We start from the raw sequence: 14,047 nt of genomic DNA on the forward strand, positions 1-14,047 counted from the left end.
CAGGGTGCGGCCAGAGAAGGGGCCAAGCTCCGGGGGCACCCGCCTCACCATCTCAGGGAAGCATTTGGACGCTGGCAGCACGGTGACCATCAAGCTGGCCAACGAGGAGTGTCAGTTTGTCAAGTGAGTGCGACGAACAACAGGACTGCATTGTGTTTGCTGCTGCTGCTGCCATGTTATTGCCACTTGACGATAATGTATGCACAGAAAAGCAGCCATAAATTTGACTCCTATGGCATGCATCCCATAAAATTGCCATGTTGTTGACATATACATTGTCATATATCAGCTGAGAATATAGGATGGCACACAATATAGAGAGAAGCGTAGATGTACAGTATGTGACCAAGCAGGAACAAGTGTTATTGACGGGAAAAGTACAGTGACAAAACGAGAGGGTGGAGAGATTGCTAGAGTGAAAAGAAAATTGATGCATGCCAGGACAAGCTTTAGATTACTTCAAAAGATGTTTTTTCTTGTTGTCGTGTTAGTGTAAGGGTGGTCTGTTTTATCTGATTAGATTAGAAGTGTGTCATTAAATGTACATTCATTGGTTGTTTGTGACAGGCGGACCATGCGTGAGATTGTGTGCATAACCCCTCCATCTTCGAGTTCTGGGGGACACGCATCAATCAAGCTATTCATCGACAAGGCGGAGATCACAAACCCCGACGTCCGCTACTCTTACTCCGAGGATCCCACAATCGCCACCATTGAGCCCAACTGGAGCATTGTCAAGTAAGCATGGGAGCCACAGCGTCACGGTACACACGGTCTGGTATGCATTTGTACAGGACAAGAAGAAGAAGATTTCAGAAGTAGTGGTCAGAATAAGGTTTCGCTGTAAATTGACATAAAATATGCTTACCCAGAACTTTCTAGTTGAGCGAAGGAGCGTGGTTAAGACTACATGCAGCTGTCCCATAACAGATTAGTTTTCATTTACGAGCTTGACATTGAAATGTATGTGAGCAAGACATCCTGCCCCTATAGCGTCTGACAACCTGGTCGGCACCTTATACACACCCGTCAGTGTGTGAGTGTGTGTCTGACTAGAGTAATAAGAGGCATTACTTTTAAAGTGCTTTGAGTCCTCGGAGTAGAAACAACCTATACAAATGCAGTCCATTTATCATTAACAACATTCATCAGTCACCTGTGTGTTAGCTCATGTCAGTGTAGCTTGAGTTTCTTGTGTGTGTTAGATGTGTGTGTTTTTTTGTTGAGCCCACTGCTCTGGTACTGACCTGTTCTGGCGCTCTGCTGTGTGTGTGTGTGTGTGTTTACGTAAACGTTTCAGCGGGAGCACTTCGCTCACGGTCACCGGGACCAACCTGAACACCATCCAGGAGCCCAAGGTCCGGGCCAGATACGGGGGAGTGGAGACCACCAACGTAAGCACATGCTCGCCTCTCACTCACACACACACACACACACACACACACACACACACACACACGCACACACACACACACACACACACACACACACACACACACACACAGTGTCCTCATGGGAGCTCACCACCTGCTACTCTTCATGCGCACCTGCCTCTTTCAGACACCGCTTGACATCTCACGCTCCTGTTGGAGCTGCCTCTACACTCTCACACACACTCACACACCCACACACACACACACACCCACACCCACACACACACACACACACACTTGAACCTACTCCTTCAGTTTCTTCTCTCTGCCAGGCCCTGGTCATGCTAATGCTAACTGCTCCTACACATGTACTGTATCTGCACTCTGTTTCACCTCCCAGATAAACCCCTGTGGTCTGTGCAGTGTTGATCTTAAAGGTATCTGGCATGAATCTGGCTGGAGGTAGCGTATGCTACAGTGAGGGTGTTGTAAGTGTGCGTGGGAATGGAGGGCTGGTGGGTCGGCTGAAATGTGAGTCACGAGTTTGGACTCTTGAATCGCATCAGTGGGGTGGCGTGGTTATAACAGAGGAACTGTGTTCAGGGCTTGGCATCGTTACAGTGGGATGAGGAGCTCCTGTAGAGGAGTGGCGTCAGTGTGACTCTGTGTGTGTGTGTGTGTGTGTGTGTGTGTGTGTGTGTGTGTGTGTTCGTGCTCTCTCCCCAGGTCTGCACAGTGGTGAACGACTTTGTGATGACCTGCCTGGCCCCGGGCATCATCTACACCAAACGTCAGACCCCGGAGACTGGCGTGCACCCGGACGAGTTCGGCTTCATCCTGGACCACGTCAGCACACTCCTCATCCTCAACGGCACGCCGTTCACCTACTACCCCAACCCCTCGTTTGAGACGCTAGGGACTTCTGGGATACTGGAGGTTAAACCAGGCTCCCCCATTATCTTAAAGGTGATTTCTCTCCGCAGTGTTATCTGACACCGCTACAAAGGCCTCTCCACATTATCCCAGGAAGGCACTGAACTGTGAACTCACTGGTATGAAGGCATTAGTTCCTTTGACAAAGGTATTGTCAAGATACACAAAGCATTGACCGTGTAATGGAAGGGATAAAGCATACTCCATGTTTTTTTCCGTCTAAGCTGCAGGTGATCTAAGCTTTCAGTCATGTTATTTCTGAGGTATCCTAATGCTGGTATTTAGATCTTTCGATATTATTGTTGCTGGGCCTATGACTATATGAGTGCATACTTATCTGTCTTCAGCATAGCTGAATCCAGTTGAATAAGCCTAATCTAAATGGTGTTCTTTTCTGGATACAGGGAAAGAACCTGATCCCTCCAGCCCCTGGAAATGCCCGCCTGAATTACAGTGTGATGATTGGAGAAACCCCATGTCTGTTAACAGTCTCAGAATCACAGCTGCTCTGTGATTCGCCCGACCTGACTGGAGAGCAGCGTGTTACGGTAAGCTTTGGCGCCGTCGAGATGCTTTGGCACCGTCCATTTAGTGAAATATCAGAAACAGCTGACTTATAAAGCTAAGCATAATAATTCATCGTGTTGCGTTTGTTTCAGCATATTTTCCAAGAATCATTAATTCCTCTTGATTTGAAAGGTTTGAAAAAATTTAAAAAAACTGTCCAAAAATATGAAGCAAATAAATGTTGCTGAACGTTGGGTCAGCACAAGCCAAGGCACTATATATCTGACTTAATCAATTCTGGAACAGGCTATGGCGCATGGCCATTTTTTACTTTAATGCTAATCCACCAAACATAAAGGTCAAGCAGGGGGGAGCTTCATCATACATTAAGTACTTATTATGATTACGGTGGTGCGCTGATATAAGCAATTCCGCATGTAATCTAACTATCTGTTGACTGTGCAGCTCAAACAATTATCATGAAGGCCAGGCATGCTCGCCTCCCATCTCTGTTTTCCATCTTCAAGACACACAAGAAGCCGTGCAGGGCTCGTGAGCTGAGACAGACAAAAGAACGTTTTCTCCTCGAAGGCTCGTCATGTCATGTCATCGTTTTCTCTTTTTTTTTTTTGCAAACCCCTCCTGTACAGGCTTCAAATGTCTTTTTAGACACGAGAGATAATCGTATCAAGCGTTTGGATGAGCGGTGGCTGAGAAATGACCAAATCTTTTGTTGTATCTGAGACGACAGGGCAGGGCCGTGGTTTCGCAATAACAGTGGAGGTGCTGGGCATGATGATTATCAGAGCAAATCACTCATTAAAAAACAATCAATTTCCATTAGAGGGGGGAAGCTCTCCTGGACAGCGGTGTCTTTTGATGTCCGCGGCGTGACGCGGCCCAGCCCTGATGCGCTGCTGCTGCTGTTGGCAGCCCTGGAGTGTGTGGACTCACCCACCCCGCGCATCCATCAGGCTGTTGACTCTGCGCGCCATTCAGACTCGATTTACCGTGATCAATAAGACCTCGAAGGAAGGGGGGGCGGGGGAGAGGAAGATAGGAGGGGGGGGCAGTGTGTGTGTGAGAAAGAGAGTACACGTGCATGTGTGTGTGTTTGTGTTTGTGTGTGTGTGTGTGTGTGTGTGTGTGTGTGTGTGTGTGTGTGTGTGTGTGTGTGTGTGTGTGTGTGTGTACAGCAGGGGGTGGGAGATGTGTGTGAATCAAAGCACAGATTAGAGAGGAGCTGAGGAGCGAGGGAGTGGTCAGAGAGCAGAAGAGGTGTGTGGGGTTTTCTCAAGATTGCTCTCTCACCCTCTCTCTCCATCCCTCTCCCTCTCTCTCCATCCTTCTCTCTATCCCTCTCTTTCTCTCCATCCCTCTGGATCCCCCTCTCATGGGGCCCGGGCCCAGCTCTGTTCGGGGAGCAGTGCTAATGACCTGACACTTATCGACAACTCACCGAGATCCCTTTTGTTCCTCTCAATCCCCACGCCTCAATAATTCATGCAGGCATGCAGCGGTGGAGCGCCGCTGCAAAGGTGAAACTCGTTAGGCATGCCGGTGGGACGCCGTGCTTAATTGGTCTGAAAATAGGTGTTGAGTGGGGAGAACAAATGGGGGGGGGGGAATGGGATGAGTTGAGTTGGGTTGGGTATGGTAGTTGGGTGGGGGAGGGCACCTCTTCATTCAGTGGGTGTCAGCATGTTTAGATGTTTAGCGGCTAACGGCTAACAAGTTCTGCTGATGCGCTTGCCTTAAGTGTGGTTTAATATGGCTCCAATGAGGCCGCAAATGAGGTCAGATGCTGGAGAGAGATGGAGAGAGGCCGAGCTTTGAGGCTGGCGAGCATGTGTATGCTCACTCACCCCGGGGAGAGAGGGGTTCCAGAGTTCACTTTGGTTCTGTTAGGTCATTGTTGTTTTTCTTCTAACACAGAAACATGTGCACAGACTAGATCTATATGCAGTTTCTCAGACACACACGCACACACACACACACACACACACACACGTTTCTGTGGGTGTATTTTAACATGTGTATGGGGTGACAGTACCCCAGCCTTTTTGAGCCTTTTTGTGTGTGTGCTAACTTTGCAATGTGATCCCTGTTTGCAGATCCTGGTGGGTGGCATGGAGTACTCCCCGGGCACACTGCACATCTACTCGGACAGCACGCTCACACTGCCCGCCATCATCGGCATCGGTGCGGGTGGGGGTGTCCTGCTGGTGGCCATCATCGCCGTGCTCATCGCCTACAAGCGCAAGACCCGCGACGCCGACCGCACGCTCAAACGCCTGCAGATGCAGATGGACAACCTGGAGTCACGCGTGGCCCTGGAGTGCAAGGAAGGTGAGATGGGAGGGGGAAATGTGTAGAGTTTGGTGTGCCACAGGGTTCGGGCCCGGGACCTCTGACTGATCTAAGCCAGGCATTTCACCAAAGCAGGCCAGCCGTTGTGCATTGCTGCCCGGTGATTATTTTTGTTAATTTTAAATAAGAGGCCCACACCAAACAGTTTTGAGCAGCTTACTTAGCTCAGCTCCATGGAGAAAGATGGCTTTTTCTTCATTGTAATACTGTGCATACGCTCTCTGTCAGATGTGGAAATTCCGAGCTGAGAATCGGAACGTCCTTCCCTCAGTGTTTTTGTGTGTGTGTCAGCCATCTGGCTTTTTCCTAATTGGCAGAATTCTGGATGCGGGAGGCAGAACTTCTGAGTAAAATCAGATGGCGCCCCTGCTCACACACACCACGAAAACGTGGTAGTGCTTTTTTTGATTTTTGAACACAAACGTTTCCAGTGCTTCTGGACGCGCGGGTGTTTTTATAATTTGTGACCAGGCCCACTGTAACCCTGACACTGTAGGACTGTGTGCTGGACACTCACGCGATAGGACAGCGGCTGGGGACATCAGCTCTTTAATGATCCCCACATGAGGCCGTTTGACTCTACTGAACTACAATAGCTTGGCCCCATTCCTGCCTCTGAGGCGAAAGTCTTGCATCATATTACAATGTAGGCTCAGGGCCTACGTTGTTACTCTTGCATAACACTGTGTGCAGATTTTGCACTGCTTCTTAAATGATTATCAGTGTAGCAGTGAGTATAATATAATGGGTGAATCCTCTGGATCATGGTTGGAAGCTCTGGTGAAGTCTTTATGCTGTATGCTGTGTACGTCTGGATCCCCCTCTTTTTCCCTGCTTTCCTGCTGTTCTGCATACTGTTCACAGCCTCCCCCTCTCTCTGTCTCTCTCTCTCTCTCTCTCTCTCTCTCTCTCTCTCTCTCTCTCTGTGTGTGTGTGTGTGTGTGTGTGTGTGTGTGTGTCAGCCACTGTGAGTGTAAGCCTACTAGAGTAAGACAGTATGAAATGCAGCCACTCCCACTACCTGCACTAATCATATCAGTGCCTCTGCTCATTTTTCTCTGCTACTTTTGTATGTGTGTGTGTGTGTGTGTGTGTGTGTGTGTGTGTGTGTGTGTGTGTGTGTGTGTGTGTGTGTGTGTGCGTGAATCTGTGTAGTGATGTGTGTCTGCCACAGCTGCCTCTGCCCATTATTTACTGCTTTCCTTACCTTTTGTGTGTGTGTGTGTGTGTGTGTGTGTGTGTGTGTGTGTGTGTCCATTATTCCGTCCTGGCATTGTGTGTGTCGGTCTCCATTATTCAGCTCCCTCACCTTGCTGGCACCCATTCTGCTTCCAGCGCCTTATCTTCCTCACCATCTTGTGTGTGTGTCTGTGTGTGTATGTGTGTGTGTGTATATATGTGTGTGTGTGTGTGTGTGTGTCTGTGTGTGTGTGTATGTGTGTGTGTGTGTGTGTGTGTGTGTGAGAGAGAGAGAGAGAGAAACAGGAAGAGCTGTGCAGCATTGAGCAGATGTGTCTGAGTGTGAGAAAATGAGAGATGCAGCATTCAGCTGTGTGTTTGTGTGTGTGTGTGTGTGTGTGTGTATGTGCACGCTTGCGGGTGTGTGTCTGAGTGAGTTAAATGTGTGCGTGCACTACAGCTAGCCCAATGTGTGCTAAACGCCAGTGCCATTGAGCCTTTTTAGAGGCCGCTGCTGTGACTCAGGCCCCGAACGCTGGTGTCTGTTCAGGCAGGCTTTTGTATTTTTGTGAAGAGCTGAATTGGGTCACCATGTCTTTAGGTGCTGGTGTTCACATCCTTTGAAGCTGGCTCGCTCGCTCTCCCCTCTCTCGCTGCCTCTCACTGACGCTGCATGCTTGGGTGTGGTGAATGTGCCTCTGCACAGTTGATCCGCAGTATACATTTGCATATGCAGAGGTTGGGGTGCTTTAAGGGGTGGGTGCATTCTCTGCCCACGCTGTGTGAGAGGCCAGTGTAGGTTGGCACTTTATGCCATATCCCTATACACACACACACGCACACACACACACACGCACGCACGCACGCACGCACACACACGCACACACACACAACACACACACACACACACACACACACACACACACACACACACACACACTTATGTGCACACACAAGCACACACATACACACAAAATCACTTACATATGTTGAAGTACCTATATTATTCTTCATTATATATATTTTGGAGAACCCCAAAAAGAACACACCAAGTTCCCAAGTTTTTGGGAAACTCGCTGCGTGCAATCACTGCGCCCAGGTAGCGGTGCTTCGCCAACATGAGAATGTAGGTCCGAGTGTATGGGCCCTATCATGACAGTCAAAAGCGCATCGTCACTCGTCAAAAGCTTATTCAAATTTATGTCCAGTCCACATTGGGAGGGTTTTCGTTGTCAAACGTCGAGCGCATGGCGCAACAAGGTATTCCTAGGTTTTTGAATCAGTCATGGGTGTGTTTGGGGCATGTAACATAATTTAAACCAATGAGAATGACATCTGCCATTCCCTTTGCTGGCGCAAAGCGCGATGTCAAATAAATGCATCGTATTTTGACATTCAACGGCGCATTTGGAGGAGGCTGCTTGCGAGATCGTATGGAATAGTCATTCCACTAAACCATGCTTTACTAAAACCTAGCATAACCTTCACGCATTTGCACTCTATTATTTGAACTCATTGGCAAAGTGAAACTAACTTCACCCTGGTGTCAGTCAACGACAAGACAGTTATATGCAGTCAATGGGTTGACTGACAATGGGTTACCATCGAAAACATAGGCTGGAAAAAGCAACACTTACCCTAATATTGCTTAAATGACTGAATAAAAAAACATTTTTCCTGCAGAGGAGTTGCTTATATCTCGTGACAGTGCGTCTTCAGCTGTGCTCCATACATGTCTCTCGCCTCTCCCCTAATCACTTTTAACCGTCATTACCAATTTGCAAATGATGGTGAATAACTACTCATCATGAGATGTACAGTATTTCGTAATATCTTTATTCTAATTAGGTTTCCCATTGTAATCGTGCAATTTGTAATGTTTTGCATGGACGTACGCTGGTGTGATGGATGATAGGATGGTGCGTTGTGCACCCGCCAATATGACTGTTGACAATGCGCTCTTAAAATAACATATAAACAACTCGCCATAGACTTCTGACCAGGTGTACAATAGCGATTTTTAGAATCGCTACAGTCAGTCAGAACTCGTTCACCTCTGTTTGACCTTCAGACTTGTGCGCCTCAGACACAGCCCATGCATATTTATTCACCAGCCACTGCTGGATGACTCAGCTTATCACAGCAGCACACACACACACACACACACACACACACACATATCCCTCTCACCCTTCTCTCTGCCCCTCCTCTCTCGCCACAGCATTCGCCGAGCTGCAGACGGACATCCAGGAGCTGACCAATGACATGGATGGTGTCAAGATCCCCTTCCTGGAGTACCGTACTTACACCATGCGGGTCATGTTCCCGGGCATCGAGGAGCACCCGGTTCTGAAGGAGCTGGATGTGAGTGCACCATCTCCTCAAGGAGGGAGAGACCACCTCTCTCTCTCTCTCTCTCTCTCTCTCTCTCTCTATCTCTCTCTCTATCTCTCTCTCTCTCTCTCTCTCTCTGTCTCTCTCTCTCAGTTTTAACCCTTTCACCCACCACCCTCCCCCACAGATGTTTCTCCTTCACTTTGATGTGCGATGATTAGTGTGGAGCTTGAAACTCTCTCTCTCTCTCTCTCCCTCTCTCCCTGCAAAGAAAAAATAATTTGAGGAGTGGGAGAAAGAGAAGGAGGGAAAAAAAAGTCACAGATCTGCTCCCTGAAGCTGAGTAGCATCCAAGCCTGCAGCCCAGCCAGCCTGTGTAGTCGGCTTCAGAGAGAAGCCTTTCTTCTCTGGGCCGGGCCTGGTTGGCGCGTTTTAATTAAAACCTGAGGCAGAGTGAAAATCAGCATCCCCGCGAGGCGCTCGGCCCGGCCGCATGCTCGTCTGGAGTCCGCACCATGCCGCGCCGAGCCGAGCCGCAGCTATGAAATGCACAAAAAAAGAGATCGAAATGTTTTTTTGTTTTGTTTTTGAAACTGGCCGGCAGGAAACGGAAACGTTAGTCATGTTACAGTCAGGAAAGAGAGGAGCAGACGGTCCGGAATCCTTCCAAGTCCTTCCATCCCAACCGCCTGGGTCCTTTTTGTTTGTTTATATGTTGGTTATTTTTCTTGTTTCTTTATATGTTGTTTACTTTTCTTCCCATCTTTCTCTTCCTTCCTTCCTCCCTCCCCACTCCCTTTTCTGTTGCAGAGGTTTATACAGCATACATGTAATAAGAACTGTAGTCCCCAGTTTATGTAGTCCCCAAATAAAGTCCCCATTTTATGACACTGTAGTGATTCAATCCTCAGTTTCGATCTGCATTATGGTGGGGAGCATCATTGTTGAGTGGCAGCTAGACAGGGGAATGAAATGAATGTAATTTCATCAACACAGACACCACCTTTAACAAACTAGTTTGTACTAAGTTTGTATCAGTGAAAAGAACAGGTAGGAGGAGGGCTGTCAGAGTGAAGAATTCAGTGACGAGTGATAGACATATACGACGTCCATAACTAATGTGCAGGACAGGAAACAAGAAGCTCTTCCCATTCTACTAATGGAAGTGTCTCATCATCCATCTCATCTCCTTTAAATACCTAAAGGCTAGTTCACACATAATTCTGTCCATTCTACCATGTCCATGGGCCTAGGTGGGGATCTCCATCATGACCACTTGATACCAACTGATGTGTTTGTAAATATGCAGTAATTTTGTTGTAAACATAAACATCCTCCTCCTCCTCTTCCTCCTCCTCAGTCTCCAGCCAACGTGGAGAAGGCCCTGCGTCTGTTCAGCCAGCTGCTGCACAACAAGATGTTCCTGCTGACGTTCATCCACACGCTGGAGGCGCAGCGCTCCTTCTCCATGCGCGACCGCGGCAACGTGGCCTCCCTCCTGATGGCGGCGCTGCAAGGCCGCATGGAATACGCCACCGTGGTGCTCAAGCAGTTGCTGGCCGACCTCATCGAGAAGAACCTGGAGAACCGCAACCACCCCAAGCTGCTGCTCCGCAGGTCCGAGGGCACAGAGGAACTGTTGGGGGTGGGGGGGGGGGGGCTGGTTATGGGAGCACGCATGTGATGGGTATTATCATTATCATTATCACTGTGGTATGTTTGTCTTATGTGCTTTTAGAGTATGAGGAGTAGAATTTCTGTATCTATGTGTGTGTGCTTGGTTTGTGTGCTTGTATATTTGTGTGTTTATGTGTGAGCAAGTTTATTTTTGTTTGTGTGTGTTTGTGTTTCTTTGTTTTTGTGTGCTTGTGTATAAATGTATGTTTATGTTTTTGTGTGTGTGTGTGTGTGTGTGTGTGTGTGTGTGTGTGTGTTAGTATCAGCTGTGCTTAAAAACATTCCTGGAGCTTCTGCAAAGCAGGGGGTCTGAGAGAACCAAAGTGTCGGAAATGTTGGCATATGCTGGTGCATTTTCCTAGATGTAAAGTGTGTGTGTGTGTGTGTGTGTGTGTGTATGCTAAGGTAAGGTAGATGAAAAAGAGCAGCCAAAAGAAAAGGTTGAGATTGCGTATGAAATGAGGGGAGTAAGATGAGCACTGACTGTGTGTGTCTTCTGGGTCTGAACTGTAGAACGGAGTCTGTGGCGGAAAAGATGCTCACCAACTGGTTCACCTTCCTCCTGCACCGCTTCCTCAAGGTGAGCATTAATGATCCCTTGCTGTGCTCTCTCTCTCTCTCTCTCTCTCTCCCTCCTTCTCCCTCCATCTCCTTTTTCAATTAAAGGTTAAAATCATCATCTTTTAGCCCGGGCTTTTCCCTCATCCATTTTCACATTGCCCTTCTCACAAGATGGCTTTATTTTTATTAAGGGGCGTTTATGAAATATCAGCAGCTGCAAGTCCAGATTTCATTTTGGGGACGAGCACCGCTAACTAGCACAATATGTAATTTTCATGGAGGGCATTTAGGAATTGGCTCTGCGGATTTTTTGTATTTAATATATTTTTTTATTTATTTATCATGAAGAATGATTCATAGCCCCCGAGCTCTGAAGCTCACTCAACCCACGCAGTGTCTCAGATAACAGTACAGGAGAAAAAAATATGCTGGTTTTTTTTTTTTAATCCAACCCTGAAATTGGCCCTCTGGGGCCACCATAGCGCTTTTCTCACCATCCTTCCAGAAGCAACATCCCGCCAGGTGCTCGTGAAACACGTCACCCAAACCAGCGCCCCCCCCCCAAAAAAAATGGCTACGCTACACCGGCCTCAGCTCATAAGCTTCTGTCTTACACCTGCGGCTGATCCTGGCGCTCGTTTGCCGTTAAGGACGCGAACATCGGTCCCATTGTGCTCCAGAGCAGGAAATGCCCAGCGGATTGTAGCCCTGGCCGCGGGCCAAGGGCATTTAAGTTACATCAGTGCAGATGTTAAAGTGGTTTTGGCCACCTCCCCAGCCTGCACGAGTAATTACTCAGAAATGCTTTCTGCAAGCTTACTTAAACCTCCATCGGCCCAGCCGTCCATCGGCCCAGCCTTTATTCCCACACTCGGCCTTCTGATGCTCTGCACCGTGTTTTCATACTCATTTTAGACCTGAACATTAAGACAATTACATTTCTTTTATTACCATAAAAAAAACATTTACTACTAATAAAAAAAGGAATCGTTCGAAACAGTGACCATTTGCTGCCGTGATTAGAAATACTGATCCGTTTCCCCTTCTGGAGAATTCACCAGTGAGGTATTGATGTCAGTCAATAATGGTTAGTTAGTGTCAGTTTCCTCGGTCTGCTGCGCTGGTCTGATGTGTCAGTGATATGGCCAGTGGATCTGTGTCAGTTGGGCAGTGTAATGTGGAGCGTGTAATGGGCCTGTCTGCTGGAGGGTGGAGAGTTGGGTTTCACTGTGGGGGCTGCGCTGTGGCAGGGAGCCCGCGGGGGCTAATGCACAGTGTGGCTGAGGTCTCTCTCGCCTTCTCTCAGGCCTCCTGTGTGTGTGTGTGTGTGCGTGTGCGTGTGTGCGTGTGTGTGTGTGTTGGGCGGCAGAGGGGGGGGTTGAGGCGGATGTTGCGCTGTAATTAATAATGTCAAGTTGATCGTGCCTAAGAACTAAATAATAGTGTTCCCGTAGTGTCCCTGTTTAGTCATCAAAAGCTTTTAAGTGGGTAATTGGCGACTTCTCCGCTCCTCACCGACGCCGCTTGAAAGGAAACGTGATTGCCCAGCCACACTCTCATCACTCCCTCCCGCTCGCTCTCCACGCCCTTCTCACTCTCTCTCATCACTCCCTCTTTCTCTCCCTCCCTTTTTTTTCTCTCTCTTTCCATGCTTTCTCTCATTCCCTTATTACTCACTCCTTACCTCACACTTGATCCCTCTCTCACTCTCCCTCTCTTTCTATCCCTCTCTCTCTCCCTCCCTCTCCCTCTCTGACACTTTCTCACCAGTGCTTCTTTGTCTTTCAGTAATTCTCAAGTACTGGTGAGAAGCCGCACATGTGTTTTTAAAGTGCTTGGTGTTAAAGGAGCTGGGTTTTACTGCGGTCAGATGGGAAGGGCTGTTTTGTGAATGAGCCGTGAGGTTTTGTGACCTTTTTTTCTGTGTCTTTTGTGTCTTTTTTTCACCAGTTCTTTTCTTTCGTTTTCTTTGCTTTCATTGTTGTGATTGTACATAAAGGGTTGTATGGCTGAAAAGGTGGCTGATAAAATCTCTCCCATCTCTCTGCTATCTCTCTCCTCTGCCCCACCCTATCTCTTACCCCCGGCCCACTCTTACCTCTTTCCCCTTCTCCCCTCTCTCTCTTTTCTTCTTCCCTTTCTTCCTCTCAATCTTTTTATCCTTTCTCCCCCATCTTCCTCCCTATCTTCCTCTCTCGCCCTGTCTCTTGACCCCCATCTCTCCCCCTACCTTTCATTGCTCCCCCTATCGATCACACCATCCCCTTTCCCCCTCTTCGTTTTATGCCTCTCTCTCTCTCTCTCTTTATTCTGTCTCTCCTATCTCCCACCTTGTCCTGCCCCCCATTATCGTCTCTTTCCCCTACTCTCTGTGTGTGTTTCTCTTTCCATCTCTCTCCCCCCCATTTCTCCCTCTCCCCTCTCTGTTTCTCTCTCCATCTCTCTGTCCTTCCCTCTACCCATCTCTCCTCTCTCTCTCCCTCTCTCCTCTCTCTCCCTCCCCCTCTCCCCCCTCTGTGTCTCTCTCCATCTCTCTGTCCTTCCTTCTCTACCCATCTCTCCTCTCTCTCTCCCCCCTCTCTCTGTCTCTCCATCTCTGCGTGTCCCAGGAGTGTGCTGGGGAGCCTCTCTTCATGCTGTACTGTGCCATAAAGCAGCAGATGGAGAAGGGCCCCATAGACGCCATCACCGGCGAGGCGCGCTACTCCCTCAGCGAGGACAAGCTCATCCGCCAGCAGATCGACTACAAACAGCTGGTCAGTCCGCCAGGCAGCCGCCTACACACACGCGCACACACGCACACACATACACTGTCTTGCTCTCACACGCACGCGCACATATACACACACACACACACACACACCTCACATCAAAACATTTGCACGCTCTTGTACACATGCTTGCACATATACATAAACACATACACCACACACCACACACAGTGCAAAGACATTACTCCTCTCTCTCTCTGTGTCTCTCATGCACACACAGACACACACTCACTCATACAACCACACACACACACACTAACACACACACACACATACACACACACACATACCTCACTGTGTGTCTGCTCAGCACATCAGCTCAGCACCTGCCAAGTCTGCTTG

At 48.5% G+C, this 14,047-nt stretch overlaps 1 protein-coding gene across 1 annotated transcript in view; it reads left to right on the forward strand.

Moving 5' to 3' along the window:
- plxna3 (plexin A3) overlaps window positions 1–14,047 on the forward strand; it is a 123,627-nt gene that overhangs the window by 98,200 nt on the left and 11,380 nt on the right. The window contains exons 15-24 of the mRNA XM_076276894.1: window positions 1–123; window positions 568–738; window positions 1,301–1,394; window positions 2,100–2,339; window positions 2,711–2,854; window positions 4,928–5,162; window positions 8,584–8,726; window positions 10,057–10,313; window positions 10,887–10,953; window positions 13,544–13,690. The exon at window positions 1–123 is cut by the window's left edge and continues 14 nt beyond it. Of these exons, the coding sequence (XP_076133009.1) occupies window positions 1–123; window positions 568–738; window positions 1,301–1,394; window positions 2,100–2,339; window positions 2,711–2,854; window positions 4,928–5,162; window positions 8,584–8,726; window positions 10,057–10,313; window positions 10,887–10,953; window positions 13,544–13,690 (1,621 nt within the window). The remainder of the gene's footprint in view (window positions 124–567; window positions 739–1,300; window positions 1,395–2,099; window positions 2,340–2,710; window positions 2,855–4,927; window positions 5,163–8,583; window positions 8,727–10,056; window positions 10,314–10,886; window positions 10,954–13,543; window positions 13,691–14,047) is intronic.

The sequence above is a fragment of the Alosa pseudoharengus genome, unplaced genomic scaffold, assembly GCF_046254945.1.
Source record: "Alosa pseudoharengus isolate Yale_2024_CS ecotype anadromous, Long Island Sound unplaced genomic scaffold, YU_APseudo_1.1 YU_APseudo_1.1_scf_9, whole genome shotgun sequence".
In the NCBI taxonomy this organism is placed as follows: domain Eukaryota; kingdom Metazoa; phylum Chordata; class Actinopteri; order Clupeiformes; family Clupeidae; genus Alosa; species Alosa pseudoharengus.